Raw genomic sequence first — 17,436 nt, 5'->3', positions numbered from 1 at the left:
TGGGTGTGCCACTGCTTGCTACATCTCTTTGGATTTGGGTGTTTCATTGGCTGTGAATTGTAAATTGTTTATATTAATTATTTTCTTGTCACAGCTTTGATGAAATTATAAGCATGGTTGCTACTGCTTTCAGTGAAAAGAAGTCGCATAAGCTAGAAGTCACGTTACATTACTACTAAGAATAAAATAATTAAATTTGCTGAGAATGGTGTATCGTAGAGGCCACAGGCTAAACTTACTTGGCAGTACTGTTGTTAGATTTGTTAAGAGCAAATATAAAGTTCTTAGTCAAGTGGGAAAAAAAAGCCACTAGTTAATATTACAGTTTCTAGTAGTAAGACATATACGTTGGTTAGACATAACTGGTAATTAATTTACGGAATTAACAACGCATATAAAGTATATTAATTAAAGATAACTTTAATGAATCACTTCTATATTTCGGCAATGTCACATTGCCATCTTCAGGAACATAAAGATACGGTATGTGCACTAAGGAACTAACAAAGCAAATGAGGAAGAAAGTAAGAAACTAATTTTGTTCCTAAAGTCCTAATGGTGCCCTCTTGTGGGCTAATTTGGTAGTCTTGGCAGTTGGGCTGAAGTTCTCATAATGAAAGTCTCCCAAATTTGGGGCAGTTTCATGCACCCAAATTTTTTGAGGTTAGGAACGTTTTTTAGAGCTGCTGAAGATTCTTTGAATAATCTTTCGTATTTAAACTTGCTGCGATGGATTATTTTTGTTTTCTCCCAACGAATTTTATGGTGGGTATCTAAGGCATGGTCTGCCAGCCCAGAGCGGCTGTACTGGTGAGACCGGATGTAGTCTTGGTGTTCTGAAATCCTGATATTTGTTGTTCTGCCTGTTTGGCCAAAGTAGGACAATTTGCAGCTGCAAGGGACCTGGTATACACCAGGTAGGTCTAGGGGAAGTGGTTGGTCTTTGTTAGAGCGGATAAGGGATGCCAACTTTTTATATGGTCTGTAACAGGAAGTAAGGTCATATTTTTTGAGGATATTAGTTATTTTTTCAGAGGTGCCCTGGATGTAGGGGATAGTGATAGACTTGGTGTAGTCTTCATTGTGGAGGGGGTTGTGGTGTACAGGTTTTAGTATTTATTTTTTGGATTTTTTGGGGGTTATAGCCATTTGCTAAGAAAGTGTTGAGGATGTGGTTTAGTTCCATAGTCAGGGCCTTGTCACCTGAGCAGATTAATTTTGCCCTGTTATATAGTGTTTTTATCACCCCATATTGTTGTGAGGGGGGGGATTGCTGGTGAATGTATCTGCCAGTGTGGGTGGGTTTTCTGTAAACCGAGAAAACCAAAGATCCATCAAGCTGGCGGGTGATTAAAGTGTCTAGGAAGGGGAGGGTGTTGTTTTCCTCTTTTTCTAAGGTGAACTGGACTCTGGGATGTTGGTTGTTTAAGTGTGTTAGGAAGGAGTGGAGTGTGTCTGAGCCATGTGGCCAAATAGCAAACACATCATCCACATAACGAAGCCAAATAGTGGGTTTTTGTGGGGCGGAGTTTAAGGCTTTCTCTTCAAATGTCTCCATAAAGAAATTGGCTAAGGGTGGGGAAAGTGGTGAACCCATGGCTGTCCCCTCTATCTGTTTATAGAACACAGGAAGAAAACAAAAATAATCCATCGCAGCAAGTTTAAATACGAAAGATTATTCAAAGAATCTTCAGCAGCTCTAAAAAACGTTCCTAACCTCAACATATTTGGGTGCATGAAACTGCCCCAAATTTGGAAGACTTTCATTATGAGAACTTCAGCCCAACTGCCAAGACTACCAAATTAGCCTGCAAGAGGGCACCATTAGGACTTTAGGAACAAAATTAGTTTCTTACTTTCTTCCTCATTTGCTTTGTTAGTTCCTTAGTGCACATACCATATCTTTATGTTCCTGAAGATGGCAATGTGACATTGCCGAAATATAGAATGATTCATTAAAGTTATCTTTAATTAATATACTTTATATGCGTTGTTAATTCCGTAAATTAATTACCAGTTAATATTACAGTTATCCATACATGAGACAATCTTTTTGATGAAATAATAAAACTTTTAGTGATGCAGATTGGTATATAAACAGGCTGGCATGTTCTTTTTAGCTATGCAATTCAGAATAAGATTTACGCTTACAAAAATTATTCTAAATATTTCTTTTGCGTAAATGACGCAAACAAATGCTGTATTCACATTATTTACGCTCATATATTATTATTTCGGGCAACTCCAAGGAGTCAACAGACTCATCAAGGGAGGCCCTAACATCATGTCAAAAACAACTATTCGACATTCACACAGTATCTATCATACCTCGCCTTGAACTCATTCACGGTCATAGCACTCAACAACAGACTCTGGCAGCATATTCCACTCATTCACCACTCTCCAAGTAAAAAACCTAGCTCTAACACCCCTGCTAACCACATTCTTGCCCAGCTTCCATGTATGGCCCTTAGTCCTCCCACCACCAGTCCTATTCTCAAAAAGGATGGAATTGTGGACATGGGAAAATTGATGTCAGCAAATGTAAAGTCATGCACTTTGGTGTGATTAGATATCAATGTTGTATTATATTGGTTGGATTATGCCAGAAGACACTGGTCAAAGTAGGGATCTTGGAGTGTTAGTAGATAGGAAGTTGAAGTTCAGGGCCATGTAGAAAAGATTGCAAATACAACTCAAAAGATAATTGCAAATGAATATGTCATTTGTCTCTTTACAAGGCCCTTAAATAATAACCTGGATTATTGTGTGCAGGTCTGGTCTCCTGGCTTCTGTTTTAATTCTAATACAATGAAGAGAATGCAAAGGAGAGTGTCAAAAATGATATCAAGATTGTGGAATACTGATTATGAAGCCAGAGTGAGAATTTGTAGACTGCAGACACTAGTAAACAGGAGAAAGAGGGATGATATGATTGAGACATGCAAACTTCTGAAAGTGTCATACAGGATTTCAGTTGAAATTTCATAGAAGCAGAGAATGAATGCTGCCAAGAAGGGGATGAGGGCTAGATTTTTCTGACATAGTGGTGCAGGATTGGAATGGATTGCCACTCGATGTGGTGAGTGCAAGCAGTGTGAATGAATTTAAGAATATGTATGATAGCTGGTGAACTTAGTATGTGGTCTTCCTCGATGAGTTCCTAGCTCTCTAGAGGTCTCTTAAGAATTATGAAAGGATGACACTGATTGAAGAAAATGGTATAAGAATAACTGCTGCAGAAGAGGTAAAGTGGAGATATTTAATGAGCAGTTCATAAAGGGCTTTCATTCTTGTGAATGTGACATCATGGAGAGCTTGAGAGCAGTTGATGAAGAGACACTAAGTGAGCAAGAGGTATATGGGAAATTGAGCAAACTTGATGTTAATAAATCTGTGGAATTTGATAATCACCATGTATTTTGAAGGTGGTGTGCCAGGAAGTAGGCATCTGCTTTGACATATTGTTTAATAAGAGTCTTGCACTAAGTTCAAAAGGAGGGGAAGGAAGGCAAAATTATGCTGCTTCATAAGGGAGGTGACAGACTAAGTCCATCTCCCTTATGTACTTTTGAACTTAAACCAATGCAAGACTATTATTAAACAAATATGTCAAAGCAGATGCCTACTTCCTGGCACAATACCTTCAAAATACATGGTGATGTATTATTAAATGGGAGGTGCATAATTAATTATGTACTGGATGGGGTTGGATATTAGACTAGTGCATTGGATCAAAGATTGGTTATCTGATAGGTATCAGCAAGTTGTGTATGGGGAAACAATATCCCAAAAGAGGAAAGTCACTAGTAGTGTGTCTCAGGGGTCTGTTTTAGGGCCATTGCTGTTTGACCTGTATGTTAATGACATTGGCAAAGACTTCGATTGGGATATTCAGTTGTTTGCAGATGATGCAAGTTGGAATGAAATAAATTGTGGCCTTACAAGAAGACTTGAATAGACTGAGTGGATGGGTATGGGAATGCCAGTTCAATGTTGAAAATGTAAGGTTTTAAAATCTGATAAACAAAGATGAGATGTAGAATTTACACTTGGTGGGAATATATTGTTGTAGGTGGAGGAAATAAGATCTTGGAGTGATAGATAGGGATCTAAAATTTACAGGAAACATTGCCATAATTGTGAGGACAACAAATTCTGGGAATGATGCAGATGACAATGACTTGAGGTAAGGAAAGTCTGGTTCCATTGTATAAGGCTCTGATTAGGCTACACATTGATTACTCTGTACAGATTTGATCACCTGGTTTTCAAAAGGATGAAGAGATGTTGGAAACAGTACAGAGGTGACCAAGATAGTCTCTGATCTCTGGAATATTGAATATGAAGAAAAGTTGAGAATATGTAATTTACAGAGCCTAGTGGATAGGAGGAAGAGGGGTGATACGATAGACACAACGTTAGTAAGGAGTTGTTGTAGAATCAATGCTGAAGAGGTTTTTCATAAAATGGTGAAGATTAGGGAAGAACAAGAGGTCATTCCCTGGAAGCTGTATAAGGCAAGTATGAGAAGCAGGTTTTCTGCATGCAGTTGTGAATGATTGGCATGCCTTGTTGAGAGTGTGGCGTCTGCAAAGAATTTGAATGTGTTTAAGCCACAGTATGATGACATAGCGTAACAATAACATGCATTGCTGTCTCACACCTAAGTTAACATCAAGCTATCAAAAATGAAGGCCACTAAAAAGAGGTTGAGGACTAGATTTTTCTCTCACAGGGTGGTGTGTGATTGGAATGGATTGCCATTGGATGTTGTGAGTGCAAGCAGTATGAATGAATTCAAGAATAAGTATGATAACTGGTGTGTGTGTGTGTAGTATGTGGCCTCCCTCAATGAGTCCTTGACTCCCTGGAGTTGTCTCCTAATAATATCAAACCTCATTTATTTAAAAAGTAAAGCTGTTCATTTTTTATTATGTTTTTTCCCTAATAGTGTAACATATTTCAAAATATGAAGTTAGTATACTATCTTCTGAAAAACGTTTTATTTCATGGCACCTGCAAGGACTTCAAAGACTCATCAAGGGAGGGTACCTAACTCTACAACTCTCCATGTCCACTAAGTAATCCACCAACTACACTGAACTGCCACAATCATCTACACCATCGACTGCTCACTAACACCACTAGCATTTTTTTCCCTGTAAATGTGTTCTCAAGCCCAATTTAATACAAAGAAGCAAATAATTTTATACAGCACTATTCAATGGCTATATTTTGTAATATGCATTATGACATCAGTTGTGAGGAAATTTAGCTATCTATTGCAAACTGAATTTCCTCAAGTTTTCTAAGTGCTTTTAATGTTTTCAGTAGAGTTTAAAATAATAATTGCACAAGTCTTAGACCAGATCTTTTCTATAGTTTATTATAGAATATCATTTCTTTAGAGAGGTATTTGCCATGGTGTGAGTCCTCAGTCATTCTATTTAACATCATTCTGGCTAAAGCAAAAAAATTAAATAAAAATTTACTTACCCAATCAACAATAAGAATCTTTTCCATTTTTAACCTCTGCTGAAGTTGCTTTGCTGCAATGGCAATTGAGTTAAAGAAACAAAATCCCCTAGAACAAGAAAATAAAACCTTAAAACAGAATCTTTAAAGAGCATCATTTTGTTTTATGCAAATTGTTACAAGTTACTGTTATCTCTCTCAGTAAGGTACTGGCTTGAATACATAATGTCCCTTCTACAGTCAGACACATTTTTTTTTTTTATTAATAAATTTGTCTATATATGGCATTCCAGTTACAATTATTTTAGTGGAATTTTTGTTTGAAACTAGTATTTGTGAAGTGCTTAATGGTATATCACCAAAAATCTTATGCGTAGCATTATCTTATTTCAAGTCAACACATATGCTTTTTGCAAAATTTTTGTGGAATTATTTCTACAAATTCCTTTCTCCTTTCAACTAATGAAATAAAACAGCTCCTGTTTGATTTCATTAGTCATCCACTTTACACTAAATCAGTTTAGGAAAGTTTCATATATGGAGGCATTGAAAGGGAGAGATCAGCAGTGTATAAGAGCTAGTGAAGAAATATTTGTGGTAAACTGCATTCCTCAAGTGAAAAAGATAACGACTTAGTGTAAAGTGGATGACTAATGAAATCAAACAGGAGCTGTAGATGAAAAGATGGTTATGCAAAAAGTATAAGAAGGTGGAGAGCAGTTCAGTTGTATGAGGAATATGAGATCAAGCCAGGAAAGTAAAAAATATAGTAAGGAAGGCAAATATGAAAAAGACTAGCACTACACTAAAAAACAAAACAAAGCAAAAAATTATGTGGCCAGTTGAAGAAGAAATGGATATAGATGAATGCTTAGATGGAAGTAGGAATGAGTGTTGAATGCAGATGGCATAGTGGAGCTGTTTAAATTAATAGAGTATTTTATCCTGAGATGGTAATTTTTTTTTTTCATAGAGCAATGGGGAGGGTTAAAGGCTTAGAACTGCATAAAAGGATGTGTTTCACTGTGGAAATGGGAAACTGTGGAAAGCACTGTGGAAATCGATCAAGCTATAAGACTGGATGGAATTTCATCCAAGTGTTTTAACAGAATGTGCTAGGAACTAACAGCTCTATTAACCTAGCTGCTCCACGAGCCTAAAAGGTGAACTCTCATCGAACAGCCAGGTCAGTTTTATATTTGATCTCTCACTAATGTCTCAAATCTTAACTACAAAGGAAACCCAAATTGATCTATAGTTTAATCAGGCTATTTCATTTGGCAAGGAAAATCTACAAACAGAGGGGACAGCCATGGGTTCTCCACTATCTCCAACCCTGGCCAACTTCTTTATGAGATCTCTGAAGAAAAAGCCTTAAACTCTGTCCCACATAAACCCACTGTTTGGCTATGCTATGTGGATTATGTGTTTGCCGTTTCACTGCATCGCCTGGATGCACTCCACAATTTCTCACACTTAAACAACCAACCCCAGGATCCAGTTTACCTTGGAAAAGGAAAACAACAGTCTTCCTTTCCTAAGCACTTTGATTAGATACAAGTTTGATGGATCTCCGGCTTTCTCTGTTTACAGGAAGTGTTTTGCTATACATATATTCACAGTAGATACATTCACCAGCAGTCACACCACCTCTCTCCCAACAATATGGGATTATACAAACCCTCTATAACAATGCAAAATTAATCAATTCAGATAACAGTGCCCAAACTACTGAACTTAACCATATCCTTAACACCTTCTTAGCTAATGGCTACAATCCCAAAAAATCTAAAAAATATTAAAGCAATTAAAGAAGATGAATGAGGCATTCATCTTCTTTAATTGCTGATTAAAGAAGTGCACGATTTAAGCATTTAAACTTTTGAGAAGGATTTAAAGAATTGACAGTGGGTATAGAGTTTCATATAGGATCAAAAGTAAGGAACAAGGACAAGAGCCATTCCCTGAAAGTTGTGAAAGGAAGTAGTGAGCAAGAGTTTGAGAAGTTTGAGTGGAGGGTGGTTGCAACATGTGTTTTGCCTGATAGGATAGTCAGTGGGTTTAATAAGTGGTATGATAGATTTCATCTTAGTCACAAGATTGCATAGATATACTGAAGATATCTATGCAATCTTGGAGATACTGAATACTAGCAGTAATAATCTTTTTCCTAGCATTATGTCCTGCTTAGTGCAGAGTCCGCTGATATCCCATCACAGAAGGATTAGGTTGGGTTACTTCTCACATGGTGGGAGAGTGTATACTCTCTCACCATATTTGTTTGTATGAAGATGAAAGACAATCACAAACATCCATGCCCTAAGGTGGGATTTGAGCCTGCAAACTCTTTGATGGAGAGCAGGTATGCTATTCACTTGATCAACCAGGCTGGCAGTAGTAGTAATAATAATTCAAAATACTATAGTATGAACACATCACAAATTCAGTATCAAATAAAATCATTAGCATATCTCAAAAAGTTTAATTTGTTCTTGGTAATTAACTACAGAAACTAAATAAGACACTGTACAGGTTCATTTGCTCAATCAACACAACAAAAATCCTTTGATATGTTATAATTTAATTGATGAATTTTTGCCTCCCTGTAGCCATTTATTTGTTATTGGTTAGTAATTTTTTGCAATAAATCACCTCTCAATTTCCCACTTTTTTAAAATAAATTTATGTGTATATTCATGTCTGGAGATTACAGGATATGTAATTCCATATGTATAATAGTAATTTCTTGCACCACCCATAACAGAATTGTAAATTATTGGATTTATTTATAGTGAATCTACTTATATTCATGTTTATTCTTTCCCCCCTTTAAAAGTGTCGATCATGTAAATGGTTCACATCTCATTAAAATGTGCAGAAATATAATTCACAACACATTTAATAATTTACGTTACCATACCACCCAAATATAGATCATAATTAATGATTATTTATATAGCTTGAAACCAACAAGTTGTTTTCCCCTTCTACACAGCTTTGGTTTCTCTGAAAGATATTTGTTACATGCCCACCCAATATGCAAACAGAAAGCAGTAAACAATTCGTTGCATCCTACCTCATGTGCAAATGACATGATGTAAATTGACTAGCGCATGGAATAAATAAGTTAAGGAAAATAAAATTATGACTCCAGAATGAAATCATAAACATAACGAATTAGCTTTGCATGTGGATATTCTTACTAACTTCAAAAAGGAAAGAAAAAAAAAACTGCAAGTTTATGTAAAACTAAGACAGAAAATAAAATAAAATTAATTATTTAAAAAAATAAAGGTTGGTTTGCCTACATAGCTTGCTGATATTCTGCATGATGTCCTGGTGGGCGCACAACTGCAAAACCATTCTGCAATATAAGAAAAACAAATAATCTATAGTTATGAAATATGCATATGAATTCATTATTTCATCATTTGCCAAAAGATTATATTTCTTAAGATAATAAATCTAAGCTTTATTGTTAATGAAGAATCCCCTATCCAACCAGTATTTAATAATTAATTTAAAATAATAATGCACACAGGCAGGAAGGAGCAATGACAAGGGGCCATCCCTGGAAGTTACGAAAGGATGCTGTGCGCAAAAGAGTGAGGAGTGGTTTCTTTGCATGGAGGGTGGTTGAACCTTGGAATGCATTGCCTGAGAGAGTGGTTGGAGTGGGGACAGTTAATGAGTTCAAGGAGTGGTATGATAGACTTTGTATTTCCTAAAAATGGCCTCCCACGATGAGTCTTTTTGACTCCATGGAGGCCTGGATAATAATATGAGCAGGATAATAGTGATCTTTGCATGAAATTCTTAAGAAATGAGTTAAAAAATTATGTAAGTTGAGAAAACAATGTGGAAAGTGGCCCAATACATTAGTAACAATACATCAAATGCACTTTCCACATTGTTTTTCCAATTCACACCATTTTTCAAGCTCTAAGAATTTCATCTAAATATTACCATCATCCTTATCTTCATATTACCTGCTATATCTGATTTATTATTCTCAAAAATTAAAATTAAAAAACAATCCATTAATGCAATGACTACTGATTGGTAACTGAATACTGTAATGACTACTAATTGATTAGTAAAAAAAAAAAGGTATAGCTCCATAAAAAGGTTAGCTTTATCTTCCATCTTGGAAGCCACATGAAACTGAAGTTTCAGAATATTTCTGAGATTATTTCTTTTCTGAAATTCAAAAAATATCCAAAATTTTCAGAAAGAATTCTTAAAAATAAACACAATTACATCCTACAATTAGGATGGAAAATCTTCTAGACTGTACTGCTTATATTCCAGGAATAAAATTTACACACAGAGAATTCATTTTAGACAAATTATGGACTCTATAACCATGTTAGAAATAATAATTTTAATTTCCGATGTTTTGACCTTCATATTAAAGTCATCACCTGGAGTATACACATATATACACAGAGACAACCTATATTACATTTCACATAGTATACTAAAAGAGACCGATCTGATCAAAGGTTATTCTACTGGCCTGATCTCTAGTGAAAAATTAGGTTAAAATAAATGAAATAAAATAACTATATGAAAGCTATATTCTATTTAAGACAGCATCAGGGAATTTTTTTTTTTCCTATAGATAGTTTTATTATAGCAAAAATGATATCCGAATTTAATGTGAGAATTGTTATATTAGATTTAAGATCCTGGATTACCTATAGTCCTATGTAAAATTAACTCTTAGGGAGGAAGGTTATATGCCTTCCATATTCTTGGGATTTTTAGACCATCATTATTGCTAAAATTAGTGTGGATGATGAAGGTTCTTATGGATAAGGTGGTTCTTATCAGCCACCCTAATCTTAACAATAATGATCTAAAAATCCCAAGAATATGAAAAGCACATATTCTACCTACATAACATTTCTCCCTAAGAGTTGATTATAAAATGTTATAAATCTAATATAACAATTTTCATGTTAAATTGGGACATAATTTTTGGTATAATAAAATTATCTATAGGGAAAAAAAAATTCTCTGATACTGTCTTAAGTAGAATATAGCTTTGATGTAGTTATTTTATTTTATTTATTTTAATTCAATTTATTCTAATTTTTCACTAGAGGTCAGGCCAGTAGAATAACCGTTGATCAAATCAATGTCTCTTTAGTATATACTGTGTAAAATGTAATATAGCTTGTCTCCATATGTGTGTATACTCCAGATGATGAGCTTAATCTGGCTCAATTATTAATATGCCTGATGTCTAAAATGAATGCCGATCACTCTGTAACACTAAAGGAAAGGACACAGAGAATATTTTTGTTATACAATTTATTAATTAATAAGCTTGCAGGGTTTTTTTCTTAAAAGACTCATCATCATCATCATCATCATACGTATCAAGGATTTAGGCCTAGTATGGCCTGTTCCGGCCTTAGAAGTCATCATTGAATCGTTTAAGAGGACGTCCTGGTTTTCTTTTTCCTAATGGCTTGTACTTTAAGACTTGTTTTGGTAATCTTTCTGTTTTCATTCTTTGAACGTGTTCCATCCATTTATGTTTATATTTTTTAATTTTTTCAATTACTGGCTCTTGGTTTAATTCTTTCATAATATCTTCGTTTCTTTTGTGATCAAATAGGGTATACTTTGCAGTTTATCTCATAAACTTCATTTCTGCTGTTGTTAATCTATGTTTGTCTTTTTGTTTTATTGTCCAGATTTCGCTTCCATACATTAAGACCAGTAGGGCTAATGTATTGTATACTTTTAGTCTGGTTTGCTTTTGAACTAGGTTTGGTTTAAATGTAGAGTTAATTACACTGTTATTTTTAAATATTTTGCAATTTTTATGTTTATATCTTTTTCATTTTCATATGTGATCATACATCCTAGGTAGTTAAATGAATTCACCTGTTCTAAGATCTGGTTATCTATTACTATTTTAGTTCTTGCTGGATCTTGTCCTTTAAAGGCCATAGTTTTTGATTTTTCTGTTGATATTATCATACCATAATCTTTGGCTATCTCATTTAGATCTAAAATAGCTTTCTCTACGTTATCTTCAGAAATTGTTATTATTATTTGGTCGTGGCAAAAAGGAGAGTGTGTAAGGTCACTGTAGGTGAAAGTTTAATTCCTTGATGTAAATTTTTATTCCATTTTATTATCATTTTATTTAAGTAGATATTAAAAATAGTTGCTGAGAGGGAACATCCCTGTTTATCTCGGACCCCTTGGTTTATCTCTCTTGTATATGATAGCTCGTGATTTAATCTTATTTGTATTTGATTATTTTCATATATACTTGTGACAGCTTTTAGGATATTATTCGGTATTTGTCTTTCTTTTAATATGTTAACTAATATTTAAGGAATTGACAGCGTATACTAGAAATATAGATTAAATAAACTTTAATATATACTTTCCGATATTTCGGCGAACGTCACGTTGCCATCTTCTTGGGAACTTACTACAAAGACACGTGCACACAAGTACTAATAACAGCAAATGAGACTGAAGCTAGGAAGCTAGCGTTTTCCTGAAGTCCTGATGGTGCCCCCTGGTGGGCTATATTGGTAGTTCTTGGCCTTTGGGCTGAAGTTCTTCTGATAAAAGTTTCCCAAATTTGGGGCAGTCTCATGCATCCAAATTTGTTGAGGTTTGGCATGTTCCTAAGGGCCGAGGCTGATTCCATGAATAGTCTTTCATACTTGAACTTGCTGCGGTGTATTACTGTGGCTTTCTTCCATCTTATTCTGTGGCGAGTATCCAGAGCATGGTCTGCAAGCCCAGAGTGGCTGTACTGGTGAAATCGGATGTAATCCTTGTGTTCTGAGATTCTGATATTTGCTGTCCTGCCTGTTTGGCCAAAGTAGGACAGTTTACAGCTGCAAGGGACCTGGTATACACCAAGTAGGTCTAGGGGAAGTGGTTGGTCTTTGGTGGAGCGGATAAGGGATGCCAGTTTTCTATGTGGTCTGTAACAAGTGGTCAAGTCATGTTTTTTTAAGATTTTATTGATTTTTTCCGAGGTGCCTCAGATGTAGGGAATGGTGATGGATTTAGAGTAATCTTTTTTGTGAAGGGGAGGGGGTGGTGGGTTGTGGATAACTGGGTTAAGTATTTTTTGGAGGGGGTAGCCATTAGCTGAGAAAGTGTCACGGATGTGATTTAGTTCAGTGGTTAGGGCTTGATCATTAGAACAGATTATTTTTGCCCTGTTGAATAATGTTTTAATTTAACTCCATATTGTTGTGAGGGGGGGGGATTGTTGGTGAATGTATCTGCCTGTATGGGTGGGTTTTCTATAAACTGAGAAAACCAAGGTTCCATCAGGTTGGCGGGTGACTAGTGTGTCTAGGAAGGGGAGGTTATTGTTTTCCTCTTTTTCCAGGGTGAATTTGATTCTAGGGTGTTGGTTGTTCAAGTGTGTTAGGAAGGAGAGGAGTGAATCCGGACCATGTGGCCAAATAGCGAAAACATCATCAACGTAGCGAAGCCATATGGTAGGTTTTTGTGGGGCTGAGTTTATGGCTTACTCTTCAAACGTCTCCATGAAGAAGTTGGCCAAGGGTGGGGAAAGTGGTGAACCCATGGCTGTCCCCTCTATCTGTTTGTAGAATTTTTCCTGCCAAACGAAATATAGCCTGAGTTCATTGTAAACTGAAATAGGGCTGAGATATTGGGAGGAAATTTAGCTTGGATTAGCTCTAAGGTTTCTTTGAGGGGGACATTCGTGAATAGGGAGGAGACATCAAAACTGACCATTATGTCATTATGTTGGAGTGTAAGGTTTTATATACTGGCTTTGAAGTGGGCTGAGTTTTTTTTATGTGTGATGGTGTATTGCCAGTATAGTGTGAGAGCGCTTTGGCTAAATGCTTGGCTAGTTTGTAAGTGGGGGAATCAATGCCATCCACTATGGGACATAATGGCACATTTTCTTTGTGTATTTTTGGGAGCCCATATATGCGGGGGGGGGGGGGTCTAGAGTTATAGGGTTTTAGTCTGTTGGTAATCTCCACAGGCCAAGAAGTGACCTTCTTAAGGAGCCTATGGAGTTTTCTAATTTGTGAGTTGGTGGGATTGTAATCAATGGGGAGGTAAGTGGAACGATCTAATAATAGAGCCTTGAGCTTACCTGTGTAGTCTTTAAGATTGAGTACCACAGTGGCGTTCCCCTTATCCGCTTTGGTGATCACTATTTTTTTTGTTTCTCTTCAATTCTTGTAGTGCCTTGTATTCACTAATGGATATGTTGGATTTTGGAGGTTTTGCTTTATTGAGAACACAGGCTACATCCAATCTAATATCGTTGGCGATGTGGTTTGGAAGTTGGCGAATCCCGCGTTCAATTTGGATCATTAATTCTTCGGCCGGTAATTTCTTAGGAGCAATGGCGAAGTTGTGACCACGTGAGAGAGCGTGGAGTGCTTCTGGCTTTAAGGTAGCTGACGAAAGGTTAACAACAGTGTTGGTTTGTAGTTTAGGTTTGGATGCCGAGTTCTTTATTAATTGATCAAACTTGTTGATATGTCGGCTTCGTACTCGTTCAAATTCTTTTTTAGCTGCCGTACACGAGACGTCATGTAGGACCGACCAAAGCTCGTGATTTAGCGTAAGTGAAAGCTCATTTTCTAGCGTTGAAATAGCTCTGTTTATGTCGGCTAGGGAACCGCGTGTAGCGGTAATTTGCTCCCGAAGTAATGCCTGGCTACCGCGGTTGTAAATACGGAGAGCTTTCTGTGAGATGAAGCGGTGTTTAAATTTAACACAGTTCGGGATGACTTGATTATCCCGGCAGCGTTTTAGGAATACCAGACGGTTAAGTTGTCTGGATAATTTCAGCTTCAGTTTGCCATAATGGCGGGACTTGCGTGCGAAGAGATCTCCGTGGATGATCATTATTCTTGTTGAGAGGTTTATACGCTTGTTAAACATGATAACTAATATTTAAGGAATTGACAGCGTATACTCGAAATATAGATTAAATAAACTTTAATATATACTTTCCGATATTTCGGCGAACGTCACGTTGCCATCTTCTTGGGAACTTACTACAAAGACACGTGCACACAAGTACTAATAACAGCAAATGAGACTGAATTAGATCATTCCACTTACCTCCCCATTGATTACAATCCCACCAACTCACAAATTAGAAAACTCCATAGGCTCCTTAAGAAGGTCACTTCTTGGCCTGTGGAGATTACCAACAGACTAAAACCCTATAACTCTAGACCCCCCCTGCATATATGGGCTCCCAAAAATACACAAAGAAAATGTGCCATTACGTCCCATAGTGGATGGCATTGATTCCCCCACTTACAAACTAGCCAAGCATTTAGCCAAAGTGCTCTTACACTATACTGGCAATACACCATCACACATAAAAAACTCAGCCCACTTCAAAGCCAGTATAGAAAACCTTACACTCCAACATAATGACATAATGGTCAGTTTTGATGTCTCCTCCCTATTCACAAATGTCCCCCTCAAAGAAACCTTAGAGCTAATCCAAGCTAAATTTCCTCCCGATATCTCAGCCCTATTTCAGTTTACAATGAACTCAGGCTATATTTTGTTTGGCAGGAAAAAATTCTACAAACAGATAGAGGGGACAGCCATGGGTTCACCACTTTCCCCACCCTTGGCCAACTTCTTCATGGAGACATCTGAAGAGAAAGCCATAAACTCAGCCCCACAAAAACCTACCATATGGCTTCGCTACGTTGATGATGTTTTCGCTATTTGGCCACATGGCCCGGATTCACTCCTCTCCTTCCTAACACACTTGAACAACCAACACCCTAGAATCAAATTCACCCTGGAAAAAGAGGAAAACAATAACCTCCCCTTCCTAGACACACTAGTCACCCGCCAACCTGATGGAACCTTGGTTTTCTCAGTTTATAGAAAACCCACCCATACAGGCAGATACATTCACCAACAATCCCCCCCCCTCACAACAATATGGAGTTAAATTAAAACATTATTCAACAGGGCAAAAATAATCTGTTCTAATGATCAAGCCCTAACCACTGAACTAAATCACATCCGTGACACTTTCTCAGCTAACGGCTACCCCCTCCAAAAAATCCAAAAAATACTTAACCCAGTTATCCACAACCCACCACCCCCCTCCCCTTCACAAAAAAGATTACTCTAAATCCATCACCATTCCCTACATCCGAGGCACCTCGGAAAAAATCAATAAAATCTTAAAAAAAACATGACTTGACCACTTGTTACAGACCACATAGAAAACTGGCATCCCTTATCTGCTCCATCAAAGACCAACCACTTCCCCTAGACCTACCTGGTGTATACCAGGTCCCTTGCAGCTGTAAACTGTCCTACTTTGGCCAAACAGGCAGGGCAGCAAATATCAGAATCTCAGAACACAAGGATTACATCCGATTTCACCAGTACACTACTCTGGGCTTGCAGACCACGCACTGGATACTCACCACAGAATATGATGGAAGAAAGCCACAGTAATACACCGCAGCAAGTTCAAGTATGAAAGACTATTCATGGAATCAGCCTCGGCCCTTAGGAACATGCCAAACCTCAACAAATTTGGATGCATGAGACTGCCCCAAATTTGGGAAACTTTTATCAGAAGAACTTCAGCCCAAAGGCCAAGAACTACCAATATAGCCGGCCAGGGGGCACCATCAGGACTTTAGGAAAACGCTAGCTTCCTAGCTTCAGTCTCATTTGCTGTTATTAGTACTTGTGTGCACGTGTCTTTGTAGTAGGTTCCGAAGAAGATGGCAACGTGACGTTCGCCGAAATAACGGAAAGTATATATTAAAGTTTATTTAATCTATATTTCTAGTATACGCTGTCAATTCCTTAAATATTAGTTATCATGTTTAACCAGCGTATAAGCCTCTCAACAAGAATAACTTTTAATATGTTAAATAATATGTTTCTTTTAACTTTGTCAAATGCTTTTTCAAAGTCAATAAATGCAATATGTGTTTCTAAATTATATTCTCTTCTTTTCTCTATTATTAATTTTAGGCAGAAGGCTGGGTCTATACATGATCGTCCTTTTCTAAATCCATTTTGTACCTCTAGAATAAAGTTTTCGGAATATTTCATTAGTTTGTTATTTAAGATTCTGCTATATATTTTGTAACATGAATTTAGTATACTGATACCTCTATAGTTTTTAGGGTCATCTCTATTAAAAGACTATACAAAACTAATATATACTGAACACATTCAAAATATTCAAACTCAAATTTTATACACATAAGACATGTTTAAGCTGACAAGGGAAGTAAATTTAATGAAATAGGCTTCAACATGCCTGATGGACTACATTTGAGTGGTTCTCAAGTTAGATTTTTGAAGAGTGTCATCCAATTACAAGTTGAAAATGCAAACTCAGGTAAACTAGAATTACTGGGGAGGAGGATACAGCTAAGTACAGGTTCAGTCATTGCTGGGACAAATTATGTGTGTGTGGAAATGATGATAGAATGCTAATACAGTTTCACAAGTTTCAAATCTCAATAGGTTGGTAATGCTATTACACAAAGAGTAATTGCAGATCAAAGGGGATGCTGAAATGCATGTACATGAATACCAGAAGTATCAGAAATAAAGAAAAGAAGTTTTTGGTATTGGTTAGCTCAACTTGGTCAAAAAGTATTGGCATTAGCAAGACCTGATGACAGAAAATTGTAGTCATCAAGGGAATAGAATGTAAGGTGAGAAGTGGAAGAGGAGCAGCGATATCACTGAGACATCAATTGAAATGATTCTTATCAGATTATTTGCAGAAAAGAGAGAGGCAGGAGTAGAACAAGAAATCTATGCCAAGAAGTTGAACTATGGGAGAGTGGGTGAATGAGGTTTTTTTAAGTGAAATGGATCTTTTGAAAAATCACTCTCATTAGGATTTAAAAAAAGCGCAAGAGTGAAGATTGAGAGAACGAAAATGGCTGGTAT

At 36.7% G+C, this 17,436-nt stretch overlaps 1 protein-coding gene across 7 annotated transcripts in view; it reads right to left on the bottom strand.

The window, feature by feature from the left end:
• Positions 1-17,436, bottom strand: part of LOC150109855 (histone deacetylase 4-like) — a 579,471-nt gene that overhangs the window by 148,832 nt on the left and 413,203 nt on the right. For all 7 annotated transcript variants that reach the window (XM_090397008.1, XM_090397036.1, XM_090397014.1 and 4 more), the window contains 2 exons: positions 8,787-8,842; positions 5,500-5,587 (listed from right to left, as the gene is read on the bottom strand). In XM_090397008.1, the coding sequence (XP_090253134.1) occupies positions 5,500-5,587; positions 8,787-8,842 (144 nt within the window). The remainder of the gene's footprint in view (positions 1-5,499; positions 5,588-8,786; positions 8,843-17,436) is intronic.

This window comes from Typopeltis vanoorti, chromosome 1 (genome assembly GCF_054136105.1).
Source record: "Typopeltis vanoorti isolate ZY-2024b chromosome 1, IOZ_Tvanoo_1.0, whole genome shotgun sequence".
Classification (NCBI taxonomy): domain Eukaryota; kingdom Metazoa; phylum Arthropoda; class Arachnida; order Uropygi; family Thelyphonidae; genus Typopeltis; species Typopeltis vanoorti.
Note: the sequence above shows the minus strand (reverse complement) of the source record. Positions and strands in the feature narration are given on the sequence as shown.